The sequence below is a fragment of the Lampetra fluviatilis genome, chromosome 1 (genome assembly GCF_964198595.1).
Source record: "Lampetra fluviatilis chromosome 1, kcLamFluv1.1, whole genome shotgun sequence".
In the NCBI taxonomy this organism is placed as follows: Eukaryota; Metazoa; Chordata; class Hyperoartia; order Petromyzontiformes; family Petromyzontidae; genus Lampetra; species Lampetra fluviatilis.
The window spans coordinates 13,685,433-13,712,089 of NC_136275.1; the positions used below are offsets into that span (position 1 = coordinate 13,685,433).

A 26,657-nucleotide genomic window follows, 5' to 3' on the forward strand; every position below is an offset into this window, starting at 1 on the left:
CACTCACCCTCACCACTCACCCTCACCACTCACTCTCACCACACCCTCAGCACTTACCCTCCCCACTCACCCTCACCACACACCCTCACCACTTAACCTCACCACTCAACCTCACCACTCACCCTCACCACTCACCCTCACCATTCACCCTCAACACTCACCCTCACCCCTCTCCCTCACCACTCTCCCTCACCACTCACCGTCACGACTCACCCTCACCACTCACCACTCACCCCTCACCATCACCACTCACCCTCACCACTAACCCTGACCCCTCACCACTGACCACTCACCACTCACCCTCACCACTAACCCTCACCATCACCACTCACCCTTACTACTCACCACTCAACCTCACCACTCTTCGTCATCACTCACCCTCACCACTCACCCCTCACCACTCACCCCTCACCCTCACCACTCACCCCTCACCATCACCACTCACCCTCACCACTCTCCCTCACCACTCACCACTCACTCTCACCATTCACCCTCACCATTCAGCCTCACCACTCACCACTCACCGTCACAACCACCACTCACCCTCACCACTCACCCTCACCACTCAACCTCACCACTCAACCTCACCCTCACTACTCACCATTCATCCTGACCAATCACCACTGACCAATCACCACTCACCACTCTCCACTAACCCTCACCACTCAACCTCACCACTCACCCTCAAAACCAACGACTCTCTCACCACTCACCCTCACCACTCAGCACTCACCCTCAACACTCACCCTCACCACTCACGCTCACCACTTACCACTCACCCATCACCACTCACAACTGCCACTCACCCTCAAAACAACCACTCACCCTCACCGCTCACCACTCACCCTCACCACTCACCCTCACCACTCACCCTGACCACTCACCCTCACCACTAACCCTCACCACTCACCCTTACCACTCACCCTCACCACTAACCCTCACCATCACCACTCACCCTTACTACTCACCACTCAACCTCACCACTCTTCGTCACCACTCACCCTCACCACTCACTCTCACCATTCACCCTCACCATTCAGCCTCACCACTCACCCTCACGACTCACCCTCACCACTCAACCTCACCCTCACTACTCACCATTCATCCTGACCAATCACCACTGACCAATCACCACTCACCACTCTCCACTAACCCTCACCACTCAACCTCACCACTCACCCTAAAAACTAACGACTCTCTCACCACTCACCCTCACCACTCAGCACTCACCCTCACCACTCACCCTCACAACTCACGCTCACCACTCACCCATCACCACTCACAACTGCCACTCACCCTCACAACAACCACTCACTCTCACCAATCACCACTCACCCTCACCACTCACCCTCACCACTCACCCTGACCACTCACCCTCACCACTAACCCTCACCACTCACCCTCACCACTAACCCTCACCACTCACCCTTACCACTCACCCTCACCACTAACCCTCACCATCACCACTCACCCTTACTACTCACCACTCAACCTCACCACTCTTCGTCACCACTCACCCTCACCACTCACCCCTCACCCTCACCACTCTCCCTCACCACTCACCACTCACTCTCACCATTCACCCTCACCATTCAGCCTAACCACTCACCCTCACGACTCACCCTCACCACTCACCACTCACCGTCACAACCACCACTCACCCTCACCACTCACCTTTGCCACTCAACTTCACCACTCAACCTCACCCTCACTACTCACCATTCATCCTGACCAATCACCACTGACCAATCACCACTCACCACTCTCCACTAACCCTTACCACTCAACCTCACCACTCACCCTCAACACTCACCCTTAAAACTAACCACTCTCTCACCCTCACCACTCAGCACTCACCCTCACCACTCACCCTCACCACTCACCCTCACCACTCACGCTCACCACTCACCACTCACCCCTCACCGCTCACCTATCACCACTCACAACTGCCACTCACCCTCACCACTCACCCTCACCACTCACCCTCACAACAACCACTCACCCTCACCGCTAACCACTCACACTCACCCTCACCACTCATCCTCACCAATCACACCCTCACCAATCACCACTCACCCTCACTGCTCACCCTCACCACTCACCGCTCACGCTCACCCTCACCCCTCACCAATCACCACTCACAACTGCCACTCACCCTCACCACTCACCCTCACCACTCACCATCACTACTCACCACTCATCCTCACCAATCACACCCTCAACAATCACCACTGACCCTCACCACTTACCACTCACCCTCACCACTCACTACTCACCCTCACCACTCACCCTCACCATTCACCCTCACCACTCACCCTCACCACTCTCCCTCACCACTCTCCCTCACCACTCACCCTCACCACTCACCAATCACGCTCACCACTGACGCTCACCACTCACCCTTACTACTCACCCTGCCCACTCACCACTCACCCTCACTCACCTCATCGCTCACCACTCACCCTCACCCTGACCACTCACCACTCATCCTCACCAATCACACCCTCACCAATCACCAATCACCATTCACCCTCACCTTCACCACTCACCCTAACCACTCACCCTCACCACCACCACTCACCTTATTCCCGTTTTAAAAAAAACTTGCTTACGTGTCGCCAAGTATGCTTAACATTTCTTACAGATGTAGTGGTGATAGGCGCTGGGGTAGGGATCGTGTGCCAGCGCGTAGTGATTGGCTGTGTGTGTTGGTGACGCGCGCTGACGGTGAAGGATCAGGGGTCAGCGCGGGGTCGGGGGTTATGAGGCAGTGATTGGTTGGGTATCAGTGACGCGCGCTGACAGCGATGGGATCCTGGGGCAAGCGCGCGGGGATTGGTCAACTAAGGGGGATGCTCACGTCGAGGTCCGCATACGCTCCGTCTCCCGTGAGCGGGGGCTATATAAGGTGGTGCGCACAGGCGCACAGAGATCGAGTGACCAGCGAAGACTGAAGACGGAGGAGGAAGAGATAGGGCCCTGCGGTACCTAGTCCCGCTGTCCTGTAGGGGCCGGGGCTCTGTGTGACCCAGCGGCGGAACCCTGGGACCCGGGGCCGAGCGTCCGTGAGAGGGCCGGCCCTTGGGACTCAGAGGTTGTGGCCCACGCCCAAGCTGGGGTGGGCCTGTAGGCTCCACGGACGTTACGGGGCGGAGTGCAGTGTGAGCATGCAGTGTGAGCCATAGTAACTACACGTGTCAAGTGAAGTGTGTGTAGTCAGAGGCATAGTAACTACACGTGTCAAGTGAAGTGTGTGTAGTCAGAGGCATAGTAACTACACGTGTCAAGTGAAGTGTGTGTAGTCAGAGGAATAGTGACCACACGTGTCAAGTGAAGTGTGTGTAGTCAGAGGAATAGTGACCACACGTTGTATCGTGACAAGTCAAGGTTTAATAAAAAGTGTGCTACCCGTCAAGTGGTTTCCTGCTGTCATTCCAATACTTCAACTGGCGTCAGAAGTGAAACAGTCTTCCAGGCATGGATACAAGGAAGACCCGTCGGACTCACGGGATTGACCGCGAGGATAACCTTGACGACTCGGGCCAGCTGGCATCGGGGGGAGAGGACGAAGAAATGCCGACGCCGCAGGATCCGCCGAGGGCGCCGGACGAGCGACTGGGGACCGATGCTGTACTCCGCGAGGCGCACTCCCGTCTGGCAGAGCTGCTGCTCGCCGCCGCGTCCATCCTGGCAGAAATCAGCACGTCGGGAGGAGCGGGGACGTCGGCGGACATTCAACAGGGTCGCCCCGCAGATTCCCGCCAAAATGACTGGGCGATTCCCGCCATTTCAACTGCGCGGACATCTTTTGGCGGGAACGGCGAGCACCACGTGGCGGCGGTTCTCCAAGCGCGCCCGCTTACGTCATCAACGCGCGCTGCGGACCGCCATCAGCCACCCGCCATTGGGGCCGCCATCTCGCACACCGACGGTGCGGCGGAGAGGAACCACGAGGCAGAGGACGACTTCATCTTTCAACAGCGCCTTCCCACATTGTCAGCCTTCAAGGCGGAAGGCGGGGACTGGGGCGCATTCCAGTGCAGGTTTCTGGCGCATCAGGAAATGTCCGCCTGGTCCGACGCTACGGCGCTGCGGGCACTGCCTGCCATGTTGGACGACAACGCGCTCGCGGCCTTCACGTCCGCACAGAGGTCGGACCGCTCCACGCTTAAGGCTGCGCTGGGTCTCATGGCCAAGGTCTACGGACCTCCCTCGGCGTGTCGCCATCACTTTTACGCCCGGCGGAAGGCGGACACGGAGACCGCGCTCGCCTACCGCACGGCGTTGTTGGCTCTCGCCGACGCCGCGTTCCCTCGTATGGACGAGGAGGGCCAGGACGCGATGGTCTTGGAGCAACTGCTCAAGTTGGCGCAGGACCTGGGGGTCCCCATCAACACGGCCGACGAGGTCGATATTTCTTCTTTGCGGGTCGCAACAAGTATACAGGCGCACGAGGTCCTCCAGCGTAAACAGGGGGTCGTCTGCAATGCTGCCGTGGCCTCAGCTCCGGGCCCGGTGGTCACCGAGCCCCAAGTCGTCAGCCCACAAGAGGAGGCGTTCACCGCGGGACGACCGGGGGACTGGAGGTCGTGGGGTCGTTCGCCTCTGCGATCGGCCTGCAAGCTGGAGCAACCGAGATCTCCAACGACCCTCATCATGTGTTACAACTGTGGCCTCCGGGGCCACGTGGCGTCCGGTTGCCGCGCTCCACGTCAGCGCGCCATGGGACCTCGGCTGGACGACGACCAAGGCCCCAAGTCATCCCTACTAACCCCGGCAAGTCGCGGCGCTTCACATGCTCGGCCTACATGCACGACACACATGGGCCGTCGCGTTGCGGCGGAGGAGAGCCGGTTAGGGATCGGGGATTCGGTTCGGCGAGGGGGGTTTGTGCGGGACCGAGGGGACATTAAATGGTCGGAGTTGGGGCACAGGATAGTGGCTGCGTCGGCGGGATCATCGGTCGTTACGGGATTCATTGACGGGGTCGAGGTCAGGGTGTTAGTGGACACGGGGGCGTCGGCGACTATTATATCGGACCTCATTTACAACATTCTCCCCGTCCAATGTCGACCTCTGCTCCCAGTGGACGTGCCATTTTACGCGGCTAATGGGGGCTCGTTGGGCATTGTCGGTCAGATTAGAGCGTCCATTTGCATTGGAGATATCAAATTGTCGGGACCCGTTTTCGTTTCTTCTTCCTTGGCGGTTCCTTGTCTGTTGGGCACAGATTTTTTGGCTAAAATGCCCATTAAAATTCTCATCGATCAGCGTTGCATTGAACTACCATCGGGTCGCCGTATTTCATTTTTGACGAACCCTACCGAAATTCGGACGGCGTGCGCTACGATACAAGTGCTGGCGACACAGACCGTGCACGTGCCCCCGGGTTCACAGATGTTAATTCCCCTCAGGTTGAGGAAACCATGGGTGGGGGAGACCTCGGAACAGAGCATGCTTTTGGGTCCTTCAAATAGGGCTGTCGGAGGTCTCGATTTGTCGGTGGCTCACACTTTGGTTCGGGCTGACAAGGACCCGTTCGTGATGGTTTTAAACGCTGGGTCGCGGACGGCCGTTATTCAGCAGGGCACTGTGCTAGCTCACGCGGCACGGGTCCCTGCGGAAGAGCGGCTGGTTGCGCATGTTGATCCAAGCCCGACGCAGAACAATCCAGTGAGGGAGGACCTTGAATGGGTCGATTCGCTGTGTGCGGACTCGAACGATTTGTCAACGATACAGTTGGGTGCGCTGCGTGCGTTGCTGATAGAATTTTCTGATGTGTTCAGTAAGCATAAATATGACATTGGGTGCACGGACCTGTTGCGCCACCATATTGAAACAGGCGATGCGGCACCGGTCAGGCTAAATCCCTTCCGGCTGAGTCCTGCTGAGAAGGAACACGTTCAGTCGTCCGTCAACGATATGCTGGCGGCCGACATTATTTTGCCTTCTTCCAGTCCTTGGGGAGCACCTATTGTGCTGGTTAAAAAGCAAGACGGGTCCGTGCGATTTTGCGTAGATTTCCGTCGCCTGAATAAAATCTCCGTGGCTGACGCGTATCCGCTCCCCAGAATGGACGAGTCCCTCGATGCATTGTCTGGTGCGCGATATTTTTCTACTCTTGATTTATTATCGGGATTCTGGCAGCTGCCACTCGACGACGAGTCTAAACCTAAGACAGCATTTCGGACTCCAGGGGGCCTATTCCAGTTTAACCGGTTACCCATGGGACTTCACTCCGCTCCCGCGATGTTTCAGCGCCTTATGGAATTGGTTTTGTCGGGCTTGCAATGGGATACTTGCTTGATTTACCTTGACGATGTCATTGTTTTCAGTAAAACGTTTGAGGAACACCTCCAGCGATTGAGAGGGGTGTTCTTGCGAATGTGATTGGCTAAATTAAAGTTTAAACCGGCCAAATGCCACCTTCTTCGTAAGTCCGTGAGATACTTGGGCCACATTGTCGATTCTTCGGGGATCTCTACCGATCCCGCGAAGACGGACTGTGTCAGTTCATGGCCAACGCCCACGTCGGTTTCGGACGTGCGCAGTTTCATCGGTTTTGCTTCTTACTACCGCCGATTCGTTGAGCATTTCGCCACCATTGCAAAACCCTTGCACGCTCTAACGGCAAAAGGAGTCAAGTTCCGATGGGGACCAGAGGAGGAGGCCGCGTTCTGCTCCCTCCGGGACGCCTTGGTGGGTGCCCCGCCCTTGCGTTATCCTGACTTTACAAGTCCCTTCTTGCTAGACACGGATGCTAGCAACACGGGCATTGGGGGGGTGCTCTCACATGTCGTTGGGGGAGTCGAAAGGGTGGTCGCCTATGGTAGCAGGGTCTTGTCGCCGGCGGAGCAGCGCTACTGCGTCACCCGTCGCGAGTTGCTTGCTATTGTTTTTTTTGTACAGCAATTTAGACCGTATCTCTATGGCCGTCACTTTGCGGTCTGGACGGACCACGCGGCGCTTCAGTATTCATTGAGGGTCGCCCAACCCTCGGGCCAATTGTCACGGTGGTTGGAAGTCCTCCAGGACTATCAGTTCACGACCACATACCGTAAGGGGTTGCGCCACACTAACGCCGATGCCCTGTCGCGATTGTCGCCTTGTCACAAATGTGCGTGCTTAATGGGATCGGCGTGCTGTAAACCGCCAGCTGCGGAAAGTATGGGGGCGTTGGCTGCGACCGCGGATGCACCAATCGGGGATGTTCCCGCTACCCCTGAGGGAGAGGACTCGCTGCTCTCACTGTCGCTGATTGAGTGGGGCCGTCTCCAAATGGCTGACAGCTCCCTGCTAGCGTTGCGCCGCAGGGTGGGGGGTCCCGAGGAGGGCCGGGAGCGAACTGGCTCCTGGGTACTTAAGCAGGGCCTGTTAATGATATGGGACAATTTGTCCCGGCGGCACGCACTCGTGGTGCCTTCCGCTGTGCGGGGGAAAGTTGTCCTGGCCGCACATGAACGCCTCTTGCATTTGGGAGTAAACAAAACGCTTGCTCTGCTTCAGCGTGACTATTATTGGCCGGGGATGGGGAGTGATGTGGTGAATATTCTAAAGGGGTGTGTTGATTGCGCCAGACGGAAACCGCCGCCCATGGCATCAAATCCACCGCTGCAATCTATTCAGGTCTCGCGCACTAACGAGCTCGTTGCACTCGATATTTTGGGGCCTTTTTCAGTCACGCCTAGGGGTAATAAGTACCTGTTGGTTGGTGTCGAATACTTTACCCGGTGGCCTATGGCGTGGCCACTCGCCAACCAGTCGGCGGCGGCTGTGACGGACGCCTTTGTCCAGGGCTACGTCCTGGACAAGGGGGCTCCCGAACGCTTGCTGACCGACCAAGGGAAACATTTTTCAAGTAAATTGCTGCAAGAGGTGTGCGACCTATTGGGTACTAAGAAGGTGCGTACCTCCCCGTACCACCCACAAACAGACGGGATGGTGGAGCGACTCCACAGGACTTTGACTTCTATGCTGTGCCAGCAGGTGTGTGAGGCACATGTTGATTGGGACCTGCAGGTCCCGGGGGTCCTCGCCGCGTATAGAATGGCCCCCCATGCAGCAACGGGATTTTCCCCATTCTATCTGATGTATGGTCGGGAAGCCGATCCGCCCATGGAAACGCAGCTGGGACTGTCCGCACCACGAACAAATTCGAAATTGGCAGAACATATTAAATTTAACATTCATAAGCTGACCGAGGCACGGGAGGCCGCACGGCTTAATTCGCGGGCTCGCCAAATTGCCAACGAGCGGTTGCGTGCACGGAAGGTGTCCGTGCACGACTGGAAACCAGGCGATAGGGTCTGGCTGCACTGCCCTCAGGCACCTTTGGCTACGTCGCCTAAATTGTTGAAGCCATGGCGGGGACCCGTGGAGGTCGTGCGGGTTGCACGCCCCCAGTGTGTTCAAATAAAATGGGGAAAGCGCCGTTGGTACGTCCACCCCTCCCGACTGAAACCGTTCTCGCCTCCATATGGCCTCCCTTTGTGTCGTGAGGGCCGAGCATGTGACGTGACCGACGACCCAAGGGGGGAAATGTCTCCGCCTGATCCTCACATGTCTCCGCCTGATCCGCTCCCAGGTGTCTCGGAACTGACAGCTGCCGACCACCGGCGGCCGGATCCTCGCGGCGCGGCCGGTCCTTCCAGGCCCGATCCGCGCCGTCCAGGGCTGCCGGAGCCACCGGACGGTTGTCAGCGTCCCGTCCCATACGATGGACCGGCTAGGCGGACTCGCGCTAAGTCGCGCTACTTTTCATGACCAACCGAATGAGGAGCCGATGCGGCCGGAGCGCCTCGTCACTGCGTTCCTCATCCGCTCGACCGCGGTGGGGGAGCGAGCAGAGGGGGGAGGGATCAATAGTCACAGAGACACTGGACACGTTCATTTTCTGGGATTTGCTTTTAGTGTGTTGTTCGTCGGGCTGTACATAGCTTGTTGTCTAGGTGTTGTGTGTTGTTGTTGACTTTTATTGTGTTGGTTGTCGGTTTGTACATAGGTTGTTGTCGGGTGTTGTGTCGTTGTGTTGTTGTTGTTGCGTTACGGGGCACACTGGGGGGTGGGGTTTTTGTTGTGTTGACGTTGTGTTGTGTTGTTTAGCAGCTGGGCCGGCTGCGAGCTATGTGGGAGGGGGTGATGTAGTGGTGATACGCGCTGGGGTAGGGATCGTGTGCCAGCGCGTAGTGATTGGCTGTGTGTGTTGGTGACGCGCGCTGATGGTGAAGGATCAGGGGTCAGCGCGGGGTCGGGGGTTATGAGGCAGTGATTGGTTGGGTATCAGTGATGCGCGCTGACAGCGATGGGATCCTGGGGCAAGCGCGCGGGGATTGGTCAACTAAGGGGGATGCTCACGTCGAGGTCCGCATACGCTCCGTCTCCCGTGAGCGGGGGCTATATAAGGTGGTGCGCACAGGCGCACGGAGAGCGAGTGACCAGCGAAGACTGAAGACGGAGGAGGAAGAGGTAGGGCCCTGCGGTACCTAGTCCCGCTGTCCTGTAGGGGCCGGGGCTCTGTGTGACCCAGAGGCGGAACCCTGGGACCCGGGGCCGAGCGTCCGTGAGAGGGCCGGCCCTTGGGACTCAGAGGTTGTGGCCCACGTCCAAGCTGGGGTGGGCCTGTAGGCTCCACGGACGTTACGGGCGGAGTGCAGTGTGAGCATGCAGTGTGAGCCATAGTAACTACACGTGTCAAGTGAAGTGTGTGTAGTCAGAGGCATAGTAACTACACGTGTCAAGTGAAGTGTGTGTAGTCAGAGGAATAGTGACCACACGTGTCAAGTGAAGTGTGTGTAGTCAGAGGAATAGTGACCACACGTTGTATCGTGACAAGTCAAGGTTTAATAAAAAGTGTGCTACCCGTCAAGTGGTTTCCTGTCGTCATTCCAATACTTCACAGACACACACATTCACTAATTTAGATTTTGACATTACACATACAAAACGTCAGCTTGTACTACTGTCATGATAGCAGGTACCACCACCAGAGTGATGGTGAGTGGTGAGGGTGAGTGGTGAGCGGTGAGGGTGAGTGGTGAGGGAGAGCGGTGAGTGGTGAGGGTGTATGGTGAGTGGTGAGGGTGAGTGTTCAGGGTGAGTGGTGAGGGTGAGTGGTGAATGGTGAGGGTAAGTGGTGAGTTGTGAGAGTGGTGAGTGGTGAAGGTGAGGGTGAGTGGTGAGTGCTGAGGGTGAGTGGAGAGGGTGAGTGGTTAAGGTAAGGGTGAGTGGTGAGGGAGAGTGGTGAGGGAGAGTGGTGGTGGTAAGGGTGAGGATGGTTGGTGATGGTGAGTGGTGAGCGTGAGTGGTAAGGGAAAGGGGTGAATGGTGAGGGTGAGTGGTGAGGGAGAGTGGTGAGGGTGAGTAGTGGTGGTGAGGGTGAGTAGTGAGTGATGAGGGTGAGTGGTGAGGGTGAGTGGTGAGGTTGAGTGGTGAAAGTGAGTGGTGAGAGTGAGTGGTGAGGATGAGTGGTGAGAGGTGAGTGGTGAGAGGTGAGTGGTGAGGGTGAGTGGTGAGGGTGAGAAGTGAGTGGTGAGAGGTGAGTGGTGAGAGGTGAGTGGTGAGGGTGAGTGGTGAGCGTGAGTGGTGAGGGTGAGAAGTGAGTGGTGAGAGGTGAGTGGTGAGCGTGAGTGGTGAGGAGTGAGGAAGAGTGGTGAGGAAGAGTGGTGAGGGTGAGTGGTGAGCGTGAGTGGTGAGGGAGAGGGGTGAGCGTGAGTGGTGAGGGTGAGTGGTGAGGGTGAGTGGTGAAAGTGAGTGGTGAGAGTGAGTGGTGAGGGTGAGTGGTGAGAGGTGAGTGGTGAGAGGTGAGTGGTGAGGGTGAGTGGTGAGGGTGAGTGGTGAGGGTGAGAAGTGAGTGGTGAGAGGTGAGTGGTGAGAGGTGAGTGGTGAGGGTGAGTGAGTGGTGAGGGTGAGTGGTGGTGAGTGGTGGTGGTGAGGGTGAGTGTTGAGGGTGAGTGGTGGTGGCGAGGGTGAGTGGTGAGGATGAGTGGTGGTGGTGAGGGCGAGGATGATTGGTGAGGGTGAGCGTGAGTGTTGAGGGAGAAGGGTGAGGGTGAGTGGTGAGAGAGTGGTGAGAGAGAGTGGTGAGGGTGAGTAGTGGTGGTGAGGGTGAGTAGTGAGGGTGAGTGAGTGGTGAGGGTGAGTGGTGAGGGTGAGTGGTGAGGGTGAGTGGTGAGGGTGAGTGATGGTGAGTGGTGAGTGTGTGTCAGAGCCGGCCCAGCCACTAAGCGACCCTTGCAATTGCAAAGGGCCCCGTGGCCAGCAGAGGGCCCCCTAGAGTCACTGCGAGCTAGTGGGTGAAAAAAATCATACATCAAAGGGGCCTCCAACCAAATTTTTATTAGGGCCCCCAAAGATCTAGGGCCGGTTCTGGTGTGAGTGGTGAGTGATAGTAAGTGGTGAGGGTGAGTGAGGGAGAGTGGTGAGGGAGAGTGGTGAGGGTGTATATATTTTTGCCTATGATGACAGCAGTACATGCTGACGTTTTGTATGTGTGTCTGCGACATGCAGTTTGTTAAAAAGGGAATAGGGCGATTCTAAAGTAATCTACAACCCTTGATTCCTTCGCAACGATTGCAAAGAATCGCTTCTTTTCGCGCTCGGGCTACATTTTTAATTACAGAGTTTTATTTGCATTGGTATGTTATGTTTGAAAGTTTTCAGGAGGGAAGTAATAAAATAATAAAAATAAAACATAATAAAATAAAATAATTCTCACGACGTTTCGGCTACAGCCGTCTTCAGGTGAAGAATGAGACACTACCAAGCTAGGAGCTTATATATAAGCTGGGTTCGAGGTGGAAGAGCGCCTAAACAGAAAGAATGTGCATATGAAGAGGAATTTAGCATATTCATGGGAAATGCGTAGGAGGTGGGCGGGGGGGTTTCAAAGTCATATTATGCCCATAAATTATGCAGGATCAGCAGCACCAAGGGGGGGTGCAGGGAGTAGCATTAACAAAGGAAAGGAATGTTAATGATATGTAGCTGCACTTACTAAACAACCACGTAGAAAACTAAAGTATAAACTACATAAAAAAATAAAGTATAAACTGCATAGCACCATCAGTATACTTACTATACTCTACAATAAGCTGAGTTACTAACAGCAAGTAATACATTACAATTCTACGTCGTAAAAATTATATAATATGCTTCCATCTGTAATGTAGTAACTCGGCGGGAGACGACTTCACGGGTAGCACACTCTTTATTTCACCAACTTCGGTTCACAGGCGACTAACACCCACTGTAGTATCTCGGGTGACTAACACCCACTTGGTTACTCGGGTGACTAACACCCACTTGGTTACTCGGGTGACTAACACCCACTTAGCTACTCGGGTGACTAACACCCTCTTAGCTACCCTGGCGACTAACGCCCACTGAGCTACTCACTCGGGTGACTAACACCCACTTAGCTACCCTCTTAGCTACCCTGGCGACTAACGCCCACTGAGCTACTCACTCGGGTGACTAACACCCACTTGGTTACTCGGGTGACTAACACCCACTTAGCTACTCGGGTGACTAACACCCTCTTAGCTACCCTGGCGACTAACGCCCACTGAGCTACTCTGGCGACTAACGCCCACTGAGCTACTCGGGACACACCCTGTCGGGGTGTCCGTCTCGACTGTGGGTCCCCCAGTCCCGACCCACGGGGGCGTCGAACCACGGGTCCCACAGTCTCGCCTCCGAGCCACACAGGGCCCCGGTCCCTACAAGGACAGCGGGACTAGGGGTCTCGGGGCACTATCTCTTCAACTCCGTCTTCGATCTTCAACTGGTTAACAACCCCAAGTGCTCTCGCGCGTCCCCCTTTATACCCCACCTGCGGACGTCGCTGAGAGCACCCATCCTATTTGACCAATCACTGGGCACTCGCTACGATCCTGTTTTCCCACATCTCAGCGTGCCTCACCACCCACGCCGCGCCGCCCCGTCATCCGTCACTCCCGGCGCGCGCGTCCATACCACGCCCACAACGCGTGCCCAACCCCGCACCCCGTGCCGCCCCGTGATCCATCACTGTCACAGTCGGCGCGCGTCAACACCACCACTACATCACCCCCTACCACATAGCTCGCAGCCGACCCGGCTGCTATAAAAATATACAACACCCCCTCCCCCCAGTGTGCCCCGTAACACAACAACAAGAACAACAACCAACGTAACAACACAACACAACGCGAACACTGCCATCCGCAACCATCAACCAATGCCACTACACAACAACAGAACAATATGTACAATCCGGCGAGTGACAATACCAATTGTGTATGCAGAAAAGAAAAATAATTTTTTTTTTTTTCTCTTCCGACTCGTGCAGCGTCCCATTCTTTCCGAGCGTCCCTAGAACATGACCCCGGCAGAGGGGGAACACCGGGCGAGCTCGGTGTTGAAAAATGTCCTCATGAAAAGTGTTGTGCCCTAGCCCGAGTCCGCCTTGCCGGTCCGTCGTACGGCACCAGACGCGGTTGACCGTCCGGCGGTGCCGGCAGTTCAGGAAGGCACGGGCCAGGCATCGGGGACCCGCGCGTGCCGCGGGGTTCCGGTTCCCGACGATCAGCAGCCGTCAGGCCCGAGACACCTGGGGGAGGGTCAGGTGGAGACACGTGAGGATCAGCCTGCGACACATCCCTCCCCGAGTCGACGGTCACATCACACGCCCGGTCGTTACGGCACAGAACGGGGTCACACGGTGCCGCATAGGGCTTCAGTCGGGAGGGGTGCACGTACCAATGGCGTTTTCCCCATTTAATCTGTATACTCTGGGGTCGTGCAACCCGCACAATTTCCACCGGTCCCCTCCAAGGTCTCAACAATTTGGGGGACGTAGCCAACGGTGCATGTGGACAATGCAGCCAGGCCTTATCGCCTGGTTTCCAATCGTGCGTATGCACCCTCCGTCCATGCAATCTCTCGTTCGCGATTTGCCGAGACCGCGAATTCAATCTCGCCGCCTCCCGCGCTTCAGCCAATTTGGCGATATTAAATTTGATGTGGTCTGCCAATTTTGATTTTGCACGTGGCTGGGAAATCCCCAGTTGGACGTCCATGGCCGGATCGGCCTCCCGCCCATACATAAGAAAAAATGGGGAAAACCCCGTCGCCGCATGAGGGGCCATTCGATAGGCCGCGAGTACCCCCGGCACCTGTAAGTCCCAATCAACCTGATCGTCGCAGACCTGTTGGCACAGCATAGACGTAATCGTCCTGTTCAGACGCTCAACCATCCCGTCAGTCTGCGGGTGGTACGGGGAAGTCCGCACTTTCTTTGTACCCAACAGGTCGCACACCTCGCGCAACAAAACGCCCGAAAAATTCTTTCCTTGATCCGTCAGCAAGCGTTCGGGGGCGCCCTTGTCCAAAACATAACCCTGGACGAAGGCGTCCGCAACCGCTGCAGCCGACTGGTTGGCGAGTGGCCATGCCATGGGCCATCGGGTGAAGTACTCTACGCCAACCAGCAGGAACCTATTTCCCCTCGGCATAGCAGGAAAGGGCCCCAAGATGTCTAACGCAACCAATTCGTTTGTGCGCGAAACTTGAATGGATTGCAGCGGTGGATTAGCCGCCAATGGTGGCGGTTTTCTTCGGGCGCACCCTACGCATCCCTTAAGAATGTTCGCCACGTCGTTACCCATCCCCGGCCAATAATAGTCTTGCTGGATTAGGGCGAGCGTTTTGTGAAAACCCAGATGCATGAGTCGTTCATGAGCAGCCAGAACGACCCTACCCCGCATAGCAAAAGCACAACAAGCACGTGACGCCGGGACATGTTGTCCCACTTCATCAAGAGGCCCTGTCTGCACACCCAGGAACCGACCCGCGCATCCCCTACCTCGGGAGCGTCAACTTTTCGACGTAGCGTAAGCAGGGAGCTGTCGGACATTTGGAGACGGCCCCACTCAATGAGGGGCAACGATAACAGCGAGTCCCTCCCCGTGGGAGCGTCGACACCCGGGGTGTCAGTGGCGGCGAGCGCAACTCCCGCGGTGTCGGCGACCGGGGGTTTACACCGCGCCGATCCCAGCAAACATGCGCAGTCCGTGCGCGGTGGCAACCGCGACAAGGCGTCCGCATTTGAGTGTCGTAATCCCTTGCGGTAAATCGTCGTGAATTGGTAGTCCTGAAGGACCTCCAACCATCGGGACAATTGGCCCGATGGCTGCGCCACCCGCATAGCGTATTGGAGAGCCGCATGGTCCGTACGAACCGTAAAATGACGGCCGTAAAGATACGGCCTGAATTGCTGTGTAAAAAACACAATCGCTAACAATTCACGGCGAGTCACGCAATAGCGTTGTTCGGCGGGGGAAAGAACTCTACTACCGTAGGCGACCACCCGTTCGACCCCCCCGACCACCTGTGAGAGCACTCCCCCGATACCCGTGTTGCTGGCATCCGTGTCAAGCAAAAACGGTTGTGTGAAATCGGGGTAACACAAGGGGGGAGCCTGCACCAAGGCGTCACGAAGGGAGCAGAACGCAGCCTCCTCTTCCGCCCCCCAGTGAAACCGCACACCCTTAGCCGTCAAAGCGTGCAGGGGCCTGGCTATGGTGGCAAACTGCTTGACAAAACGACGGTAATAGGAGGCGAATCCAATAAAGCTGCGAACCTCCGTGACCGAGGTTGGCGTTGGCCATGAGCTGACGCAGTGCGTCTTAGCAGGGTCTGTCGAGATCCCTTTACGACTGACGATATGGCCCAAATACCTGACCGATTCCCGAAGCAGAAAACATTTAGTCGGCTTAAATTTAAGCTTAGCGGAACGCATCCTGAGGAACACCGCTCTCAGTCGCTGGAGGTGCTCCTCAAAAGTCCGGCTGAAAACGATGATATCGTCGAGATAAATCAAACAGGTGTCCCATTGGAGGCCCGACAAAACCAATTCCATGAGCCTCTGGAACGTGGCGGGAGCGGAATGTAAGCCCATGGGCAAACGGTTGAATTCAAATAGGCCACCAGGTGTCCGGAAAGCGGTTTTAGGTTTAGATTCGTTATCGAGGGGCAATTGCCAAAATCCGGAAAGCAGATCGAGTGTGGAAAAAAACTGTGCTCCCGCCAAGGCATCCAGCGACTCATCCATTCTGGGGAGCGGATACGCATCCGCCATCGAGATTTTATTTAAGCGGCGGAAATCGACACAGAACCGCAAAGACCCGTCCTGTTTTTTAACTAGGACAATAGGAGCACCCCACGGACTGGAAGAGGGCGAAATAATGTCGGCCGCCAACATATCATTAACCGTCGACTGCACATGCTCCTTCTCGGCTGGGCTGAGCCGGAAGGGATTCTGTCGAATAGGGGCCGCGTCCTCCGTAGCTATGTGGTGGCGCAACAGGTCTGTGCAGCCGATATCGTACTTATGTCTGCTGAACACATCAGCAAACTCGAGTAGCAAACCCCTCAATGCTCCCAATTGCACCTTGGACAAGTTAGCAGACCCGGCCCACAACGAGTCCAACCACTCTGTCCCCTCATCACTTGGAGGATGCGACTCGACACTGAAATCGGCGTGAGCAACGAGCTGTTCCTCAACGGGTAGCGGCGCGGCGTGAGCCAGCACCGTTCCCTGCGTAATTATGGCCGGCCGCGACCCCGTATTCAGGACCATTACGAACGGCTCACTGTCCCCTCTCACCATGGTTTGAGCTACCGCCAAGTCGAGGCCCCTTTTGGCCCTGTTAGACGGCCCCAACAGTACTCCCTGTGCCCCCGCACCCACCCCGAGCGGTTTCCTCAACCGAAGGGGTACCAACATTTGCAATCCCGGGGGCACCCGTACAGTCTGAGTTGCCAGCGCCTGCACCGTCGCACAAACCGTGCGTATTTTGGTAGGGCTTGTCAAGAACGCAACCCGCCGTCCCGACGGAAGCTCAATGCAGGCCTGATCTATGAGAATTTTGATGGGCATTTTGGACAAAAAGTCCGTACCTAGCAAACAAGGAACGGCCAGCGATGATGATACAAAAATAGGGCCCGCCAATTTGATGTCACCAATGCAAATAGTCGCCCGAATCTGGCCGATGATCCCCAGGGATCCCCCATTCGCCGCATAAAATGGCACGTCCACAGGCAGAAGGGGTCGACTTTGGACGGGAAGAATGTTATAAATAAGGTCCGAAATGATAGTGGCCGACGCACCCGTGTCCACAAGCACCCGGACCTCAACCCCGTCAATAAACCCCGTTACCACGGACGACCCGGCCGACGCAGCCACTATCCTGTGGGCCAATTCGGACCATTCGACTGCTTGCGGGCCGTGTACGGACCCCCCCCGCCAAAGTGAACCCCCGGCACCCAGCCGCTGACCCCCCACCGCCAAGCGGCGACCCGAACGTGCCGTGTATGTGGACCGGGCGTGTGAGGTGCCGCGACTTGCCGGGTTTAGTTGGGATGACTTGTGGGCCTGGTCGTCGTCCCGACGTGGTCCCGTGGCGCGCAGACGCGGGGCCCGGCACCCGGCTGCGACGTGACCCCGAAGGCCGCAGTTGTAGCAGACGACGAGGGACGTCGTAGGTTTCGGTTGCTCCAGCTTGCGGGATGAACGTGTGGGTGAACGACCTCCCGTTCTCCACTCCCCCGGACGCGATACAGCGAAGGCCTGCTCCCGATCTGCAGCTGGCTGAGGCTCGGCGATCGTGGCGGCCAGTGCCGCGTTCTCCGCCAATTTGCAGACGACCGTCGGCTTGCGCTTGAGGACCTCGTACGCGTGAATACTCGTGGCGATCGCCAGGGAGCAGATATCCATTTCGTCTGCCACATTGATGGGGACTCCCAACTCGTGGGCCAACGCCAGCAGCTGCTCCGTCACCATGGCGTCCTTCCCCTCCTTGTCCATGCGGGGAAAAGCTGCGTCCGCCAAGGCGAGCAGCGCCGTGCGATAGGCGAGCGTTGTTTCCCCAGCCACCTTCCGCCGATCGTAGAATTGGTGGCGGCAGGTCGAGGGCGGGCCGAACACCCTAGCCATCAGGTTTAGCGCGGCCTGTAGCGTTGAGCGAGACGACCTTGGGGCCGATGTGAAGGCTGCAAGCGCGTCGTCGTCGAGCATCGCTGGCAGAGCGCGCAGGGCAGTGGTGTCGGACCACCCCGACATTTCTTGATGTGCGAGGAACCTTCGGTGGAAGGCTCCCCAGTCGCCTCCGTCTGCCTTGAACGCCGACAGCGCGGGCAATCGTTGCTGGAGGACTCGGTCGTCGTCGTCGGAACGATTTTCCCCCGCGCCACTGTGGTTGTACAAAATGTCGGCTCTGTCAGCAGTCGCACCCTGGAGAGCTCCGGCGCGCGCCGATGACGCGGGCCGCGCTGAGTGGAGATCTCCGGCCACGTGGTGTCCCCGTTTCCCGCCAAACAATGGCGGTCCCTCAAAAACGGCGCCAACCTCAAAACTTTTGGCGCAAAGTGCCTTCTGGCGGGAACCCTCCAGCCGCGCCGCCTCCTCAAACCCCGCAGCCGTCCCTCCGCCCGCTGGAACGGAGATCTCCGCCAAAACTGCAGCGGCGGCGAGCAGCAACTCCGCCAGGCGGGAGTGCGCGTCCTGTAGGCTGGTGTCGGAGGCGAGCTGAGCGTCGGCCATCGCCGCGAAGTGCTGCATCGGCGGCAACTCCTCGTCCTCTCCTCCCGAGGTTGGTGTCTCCGGTACTCCGTCGTCTTCCCGATCTCGCTCGTGGGTACGGGTAGTCTTCCTAGTATCCATTCTTCTTGAAGACAGGTTTACTTCTGACGCCAGTTGTAATGTAGTAACTCGGCGGGAGACGACTTCACGGGTAGCACACTCTTTATTTCACCAACTTCGGTTCACAGGCGACTAACACCCACTGTAGTATCTCGGGTGACTAACACCCACTTGGTTACTCGGGTGACTAACACCCACTTGGTTACTCGGGTGACTAACACCCACTTAGCTACTCGGGTGACTAACACCCTCTTAGCTACCCTGGCGACTAACGCCCACTGAGCTACTCACTCGGGTGACTAACACCCACTTAGCTACCCTCTTAGCTACCCTGGCGACTAACGCCCACTGAGCTACTCACTCGGGTGACTAACACCCACTTGGTTACTCGGGTGACTAACACCCACTTAGCTACTCGGGTGACTAACACCCTCTTAGCTACCCTGGCGACTAACGCCCACTGAGCTACTCTGGCGACTAACGCCCACTGAGCTACTCGGGACACACCCTGCCGGGGTGTCCGTCTCGACTGTGGGTCCCCCAGTCCCGACCCACGGGGGCGTCGAACCACGGGTCCCACAGTCTCGCCTCCGTGCCACACAAGGCCCCGGTCCCTACAAGGACAGCGGGACTAGGGGTCTCGGGGCACTATCTCTTCAACTCCGTCTTCGATCTTCAACTGGTTAACAACCCCGAGTGCTCTCGCGCATCCCCCTTTATACCCCACCTGCGGACGTCGCTGAGAGCACCCATCCTATTTGACCAATCACTGGGCACTCGCTACGATCCTGTTTTCCCACATCTCAGCGTGCCTCACCACCCACGCCGCGCCGCCCCGTCATCCGTCACTCTCGGCGCGCGCGTCCATACCACGCCCACAACGCGTGCCCAACCCCGCACCCCGTGCCGCCCCGTGATCCATCACTGTCACAGTCGGCGCGCGTCAACACCACCACTACACATCTAAACTTTATTCTCTTACATCACACGAGCATATACCGTACTATATACTGCCATAGATAAACACAACATTAAATTATATACTGTATTGCTATAAACCACCCTATTCCTTATACATTTTAATATAACACTATGTATTATTCTACCCACCCTAATGTGTATCGAAATTGTTTATTACGTCCTTCCAATGATTGCTAAGCCAGAATCCATCTTCTCGGTTAAAATTGTCTCTGTGTTTGTATATGTGGATCGCCTCATTAACGAATCTCTCATGATAGCCAGATGGCTTGCAGAGAACCTCTGTCTTGGAGAAGTCAATGTCATATGAGCCCACTGAGTTGTAACAGTGATCTGCCACGGCTGAGGTGTTTGTCCTACGGTGTTTCAGGTCAGCTTTATGTTCACGGATGCGGTCCGAGACATGTCGTTTGGTTTCCCCAATGTAACTGCTACCACAGAGGCAACTTAGTTTGTAGACGCCAGGGTACTGTATGTCTGGAACCACATCTTTTACAGACGGTACCAGATCACGGATTTTATGTACTGTGTTGAATCGGACCTGGATCTTGTGTTTAATCAGGATTTTGGAGATCTTTTTTGTGACCCCAGAAATGTAGGGTAAGGTGATGGTCTTGAAAGGCTCCTCAACAGGATCCTTCATGATGGTTGGAGTGATGGCTTTGCGGATTGTGTAGTCGGAGTAACCATTAGCCTTAAGAGCTTGGCGTACGTGTTTGAGTTCACTGGAAATGTGTTCATGGTCGGAGATGCATTGGGCTCTATGATATAGAGTCTTGATGAGGGAATTCTTCTTGGATGGATGGTGGTGGGAATCCGGTTTTAGGTAAGCATCCGTATGGGTGGCTTTCCTGTAGACAGAGTGGATCATTGAACCATCAGGTCTCCTTTTGATTAGGACATCCAAAAAGGGTAGCTTGCCATCTTTTTCGACTTCCATGGTGAATCTGATGGCTGGGTGTATGGAATTGATGTGGTCGAGAAATTGGTCTAGAGCAGGCCGGCCATGTGGCCAGATGACAAAAGTGTCGTCTACGTACCTCTTCCATAAGGTCGGGCGTAGAGTGGCAGTCTGGATGGCGTCCGTCTCAAATTTCTCCATGAAGATGTTGGCTACAACCGGAGATAGGGGGGAGCCCATTGGGGTGCCCTCAATTTGCTTGTAGAAAGTTTCATTCCAGGTGAAGTATGTATTGGTTAAGCAGTGTCTCACCAGGGGGGGTACCCCAGCATTCAGTCCTTGATGAACCAAGTCTTCAATGATTGCGATGGTGTCAGGTACAGGAACCTTGGTGAATAAGGAAACCACATCAAAACTGACAAGCAGGTCGTCTGGGGACAGGGCAATCCCCTTGATTGTCGATACCAGGTCAGTAGAGTTTAGTACCGCAAAGGTGGTTTTTCCAGTGAAAGGCCGTAGGATTTCAGACAAAAAACGAGCCAATTTATAGGTGGGGGAGTTGATAGTAGAGACAATGGGACGAAGAGGTGTATCTTCTTTATGTATCTTTGGCAAGCCGTACAATCTTGGTGGCCTGGCTGCAGAAGGTTTCAACGAGAACTGTTTGGTCTGATCAATTAATGCGGTTGAAGCAGAAATGATGTTGTTGGTTTTGGAGACGAGGCTGTTGGTGGGGTCTCGTTTTATAATATATAAGCTCCTAGCTTGATAATGTCTCATTCTTCGCCTGAGGACGGCTGCTTGCGTTGTGGCCGAAACGTCGTGAGAATTGTTTTATTATGTTTTATTTTTATTATTTTATTACTTCCCTTCTACGTGACTTTACCGAAAGAACCAAGAAGATGAATCCCTGCAGTCACGAAAGCTTTAAATCGAAATTTAACCGCCTCTACGGGGAGGGTTTCCACGTAACTTTGAGATCCTTCAACAAGCTCCGGGATAAGAAGGCTCAGCTAATCGAGTCTCTCACCTTTCTGAAGAGATGCCGCGACTCTAAGGTAATACCAAACGCATTTACACTAACATCTGCTGCTGTAACTTCTTCTAATGCGAAACGAATTCTGTCTAGAACTAGCTTAGCTCTTATCTCAGAGAAAATCAGACTTACGCGCACCGAACTAGATCAGTTAGACAAGACACTCTACAAATCACACTTATCTTTGAGTGCAACAATGTCCACATCGGATTGGGACCACGTGGAAAAAATGACTGCCTCTTCAGCTGCCGCTATGTCGACTAAATGTAAGGACAACTTGATTTCCAAATTCAACCGCCTCTCAAACAAGAAACCGGACCCACACATTGAAAAGCTAGATGTTAACAAAGTCGTAATTAATCGCAGTAACAGTCCTATTTCTGAAGGTTTGAAATCCGTTTTAGCTAAAGGACTAAACTTTGCAGTCACACCTAGACACATACCAGTTAATGATATAATTGCTCGAGTAGATGTAGCTCTCAAGGGCTTGAGTCACATCGCTGCAGACGTAGCAAGATCTGAAATCTCTGTAACCCTCAAAAACGCTAAGATGCCAGCTAGCAACATCAGCAAAGATGAGCGTTTTGAATTAGCTCAATTAAAAAAGAGGGATGACATTGTCATCCTCTCAGCCGACAAAGGCAATGCCACTGTCATCATGGACAAAATAGAATACAACAACAAAATTCAAGAACTACTCAACGATGGCAGCTATACAAAAATAAAACGAGACCCCACCAACAGCCTCGTCTCCAAAACCAACAACATCATTTCTGCTTCAACCGCATTAATTGATCAGACCAAACAGTTCTCGTTGAAACCTTCTGCAGCCAGGCCACCAAGATTGTACGGCTTGCCAAAGATACATAAAGAAGACCTCTTCGTCCCATTGTCTCTACTATCAACTCCCCCACTTACAAACTGGCTCGTTTTTTGTCCGAAATCCTACGGCCTTTCACTGGAAAAACCACCTCTGCAGTACTAAACTCTACTGACCTGGTATCGACAATCAAGGGGATTGCCCTGTCCCCAGACGACCTGCTTGTCAGTTTTGATGTGGTTTCCTTGTTCACCAAGGTGCCTGTGCCTGACACCATCGCAATCATTGAAGACTTGGTTCATCAAGGACTAAATGCTGGGGTACCCCCCCTGGTGAGACACTGCTTAACCAATACATACTTCACCTGGAATGGAACCTTCTACAAGCAAATTGAGGGCACCCCAATGGGCTCCCCCCTATCTCCGGTTGTAGCCAACATCTTCATGGAGAAATTTGAGACGGACGCCATCCAGACTGCCACTCTACGCCCGACCTTATGGAAGAGGTACGTAGACGATACTTTTGTCATCTGGCCACATGGCCGGCCTGCTCTAGACCAATTTCTCGACCACATCAATTCCATACACCCAGCCATCAGATTCACCATGGAAGTCGAAAATGATGGCATGCTACCCTTTTTGGATGTCCTAATCAAAAGGAGACCTGATGGTTCAATGAGCCACTCTGTCTACAGGAAAGCCACCCACACGGATGCTTATCTAAAACCGGATTCCCACCACCATCCATCCCAGAAGAATTCCCTCATCAAGACTCTATATCATAGAGCCCAATGCATCTCCGACCATGAACACATTTCCAGTGAACTCAAACACGTACGCCAAGCTCTTAAGGATAATGGTTACTCCGACTACACAATCCGCAAAGCCATCACTCCAACCATCAAGAAGGATCCTGTTGAGGAGCCTTTCAAGACCATCACCTTACCCTACATTGCTGGGGTCACAAAAAAGATCTCCAAAATCCTGATTAAACACAAGATCCAGGTCCGATTCAACACAGTACATAAAATCCGTGATCTGGTACCGTCTGTAAAAGATGTGATTCCAGACATACAGTAGCCTGGCGTCTACAAACTAAGTTGCCTCTGTGGTAGCAGTTACATTGGGGAAACCAAACGACACGTCTCAGACCGCATTCGTGAACATAAAGCTGATCTAAAACACGGTAGGACAAACACCTCAGCCGTGGCAGACCACTGTTACAACTCAGTGGGCTCACATGACATTGACTTCTCCAAGACGGAGGTTCTCTGCAAGCCATCTGGCTATCATGAGAGATTCGTTCATGAGGCGATCCACATATACAAACACAGAGACAATTTTAACCGAGAAGATGGATTCAGGCTTAGCAATCATTAGAAGGACGTTATAAACCATTTCGATACACATTAGGGTGAGTTGAATAATACATAGTGTTATATAAAAATGTATAAAGTATAGGGTGGTTTACAGCAATACAGTATATTATTTAATGTTGGGTTTATCTATGGCAGTATATAGTACTGTATATGCTAAGAGAATAAAGTTTAGATGGAAGTATATTATATACTTCTTACGACGTAGAATTGTAATTTATTATTTGTTGTTAGTAACTCAGCTTATTGTAGAGTATAGTAAGTATCAGTTTATATTTTAGTTTTTTACGTAGTTTTTTACTTTGGTTTTCTACATGGTTGTTTGGTAAATGCAGCTACATATCATTAACATTCCTTTCCTTTATTAACGCTGTTCCTTGCGCCCCCCCGTGGTGCTGTTGATCCTGCATAATGCATGGGCATAATGGGACTTTGAAACCCCTCCGCCCACCTCCTACGCATTGCCCATTGGTATGCTAAATTCCTCTTCATATGCACATTCTTTTGTTAAGGCGCTCCTCCTCGCTACACCTATATAAGCTCCTAGCTTGATAATGTCTCATTCTTCGCCTGAGGACGGCTGCTTGCGTTGTGGCCGAAACGTCGTGAGAATTGTTTTATTATGTTTTATTTTTATTATTTTATTACTTCCCTTCTACGTGACTTTACCGAAAGAACCAAGAAGATGAATCCCTGCAGTCACGAACGCTTTAAATCGAAACAAAATTAACTGATGAAAATGGCACAACCACAAATCATTTTTAAAAACACTGAGGCTTTGCAATGACCTTGGTAAAACTGTATAAACCAACATGATAGTCCATGCAGCCCCCTGGTTATTAAAAGCAGCGCTGTGCATTAATCATCACGGGATTTTCTCTACGCAGTGTCCAGTGGCGTGGCTGTCGAGCGCACAGGCGGTGCAACTGCAATTGGGTTCACGGGCCTGGGCAGCCCAGGCACCGGGCTATAGAGAGGGGGGGGGGGGGGGATGTGGATATGGGCGCCCCATTTCATGCCTTGCACCAGCGCAATTTGGCAACCAGCATCATGTGTGGGCTTCCCTATGCTTGTGCAATTGCATTTGGTAATTGTGAAGACACCATCAAACTTCGTCTTTCATGTGCCCTGATATCACCACTCCACTCCTCCTCGGCTTTGGTTATCCTCCCGCTGCATTTGTTCATTATTTCACTTTCACTCTTGCCGCATGTTCACTCCAAACGTTCCTGTTTATTCCAAAAATGTAACACTGTCCAGGATGGGATCGAGTTAACTATCTATGGGTTTCTCTTTCTGTCCTTTTGTATTTTAAAGTGACCGTGAATTCACGTCCATCCGGGCACTTTCCCAATTATGTTCCAGCTTTTACATTAACATCCATTTTTCTAACTCATGCAAAGAGAGATGGTAAAATGACGGGCAGAATTTATCTTTTCTTTCACAATTTGTAAAAGTGAAGATTTGCCTTCTCATTGTACATGTACAGCCCGTTTTGCCAATCCACTCCTGCATCAGGGCTTCCCCATGCCACGTTGGTCAGTGCAAGTATTTCAAAGACAAGAGGCATAGACATTCGAACACAATTCAGTACAACAACTGATGTTTCCGAATGTTTGTCTGATGACAAATAAATGCATTGTGGGTGGGTGATTCACATTACCACATGGGTAAAGGTGTTTTTTTTTGCTCGGTTTCTTGCAGCAGAGTGGTGCTTTGGATACAGAAGATGAATAATTGATTCCGAGGTGCATCCTAGCATCATAGTTGCGAGGATGCACCCAATGACACCTGTGTTGCTGATGTGACAAGTTAAAGGCCGCGGCTATTGCCATGGGCAATGGTTGCTCGCGTGAGAGTAAGTGGTGTTCTTGGTCAGAGCAGTACCAGTGTAGGACTTGTACTGATGCTTTCTTTGACATATCGGCGTAGTTCTTTTAATCACTTCTAATACCAGTTGTAGGACTCGTACTGATGCGACAGCTTCTTGTCTTTCTCGTCTCTTTTATTCACGCATATAGTTCACACCTCCTCCTCGTCATCACTCCATGCCTCTCCGTTCGCTCCAATGCACAACCCGCCATCATCATCACTCCATGTCTCTCCGATCACTCGCTCCGCTCCCCGACTTCGCTCGCTCTCTCTCTCCCCCAAGGTCCGTTACTCCGCTGCTACCCTACTCTGTACTCGCTCCGTCCACTGCTACCCTATCTGTATTCTCTCTATCCACTGCTACCCTATCTGTATTCTCTCTATCCACTGCTACCGTACGCTGTACTCTCTCTATCCACTGCTACCCTATCTGTATTCTCTTTGTCTACCCTTATCGTATCTATTCCTGCTCCCTGCTGCTCCGTCTCTGTCCCGGGCACCAACCACTCCAACTCCGACTCCAACACCAACCAAAAAACTCCCGTCTCTCCGTTACGCTGTGCCTTTATACCCGAACCAATCAGCCCCAATTAATTATCTCATCCCCTGCTTCGCTACTCGTCCCCAGGCCCCCAGCCTCACGTGACCATGTTATCGCCGTCAGCCCGGCGCCAGTCATCAGCCACTCACCCTCCTGACCAATCACTGGCCTGCGTCCTCAGTTACCCTTAACACCTGTGGTGTCTCTTAATGACCTCCCCCTCAATGGCACACAACAACAACTGTATCCTCAGTTGCCCCCATTGTACGCTGCTCGCTCCCCTAGCAACAGAACGCGTGGCGCGTGACATTTCAAGTCCTACACCAGTATGGGCTCTGAGCTCTAAACTCACTACGTCCACTGTTGGGGATTGATGCAAGTATTTGAGGTGGATGCAATCGCACTGTCCAAGTGTCAAGCAGGGTCTAGCCCGCTCTACCCTGCTTCTTAACCAT

General features: G+C 54.0%; 1 protein-coding gene across 1 annotated transcript in view; it reads right to left on the reverse strand.

The window, feature by feature from the left end:
• Positions 1–24,654: 24,654 nt before the first annotated feature.
• LOC144936520 (voltage-gated delayed rectifier potassium channel KCNH8-like) overlaps positions 24,655–26,657 on the reverse strand; it is a 62,173-nt gene continuing 60,170 nt past the window's right edge. Inside the window, exon 6 of the mRNA XM_078863687.1 lies at positions 24,655–24,756. Within this exon, the coding sequence (XP_078719813.1) occupies positions 24,655–24,756 (102 nt within the window). The remainder of the gene's footprint in view (positions 24,757–26,657) is intronic.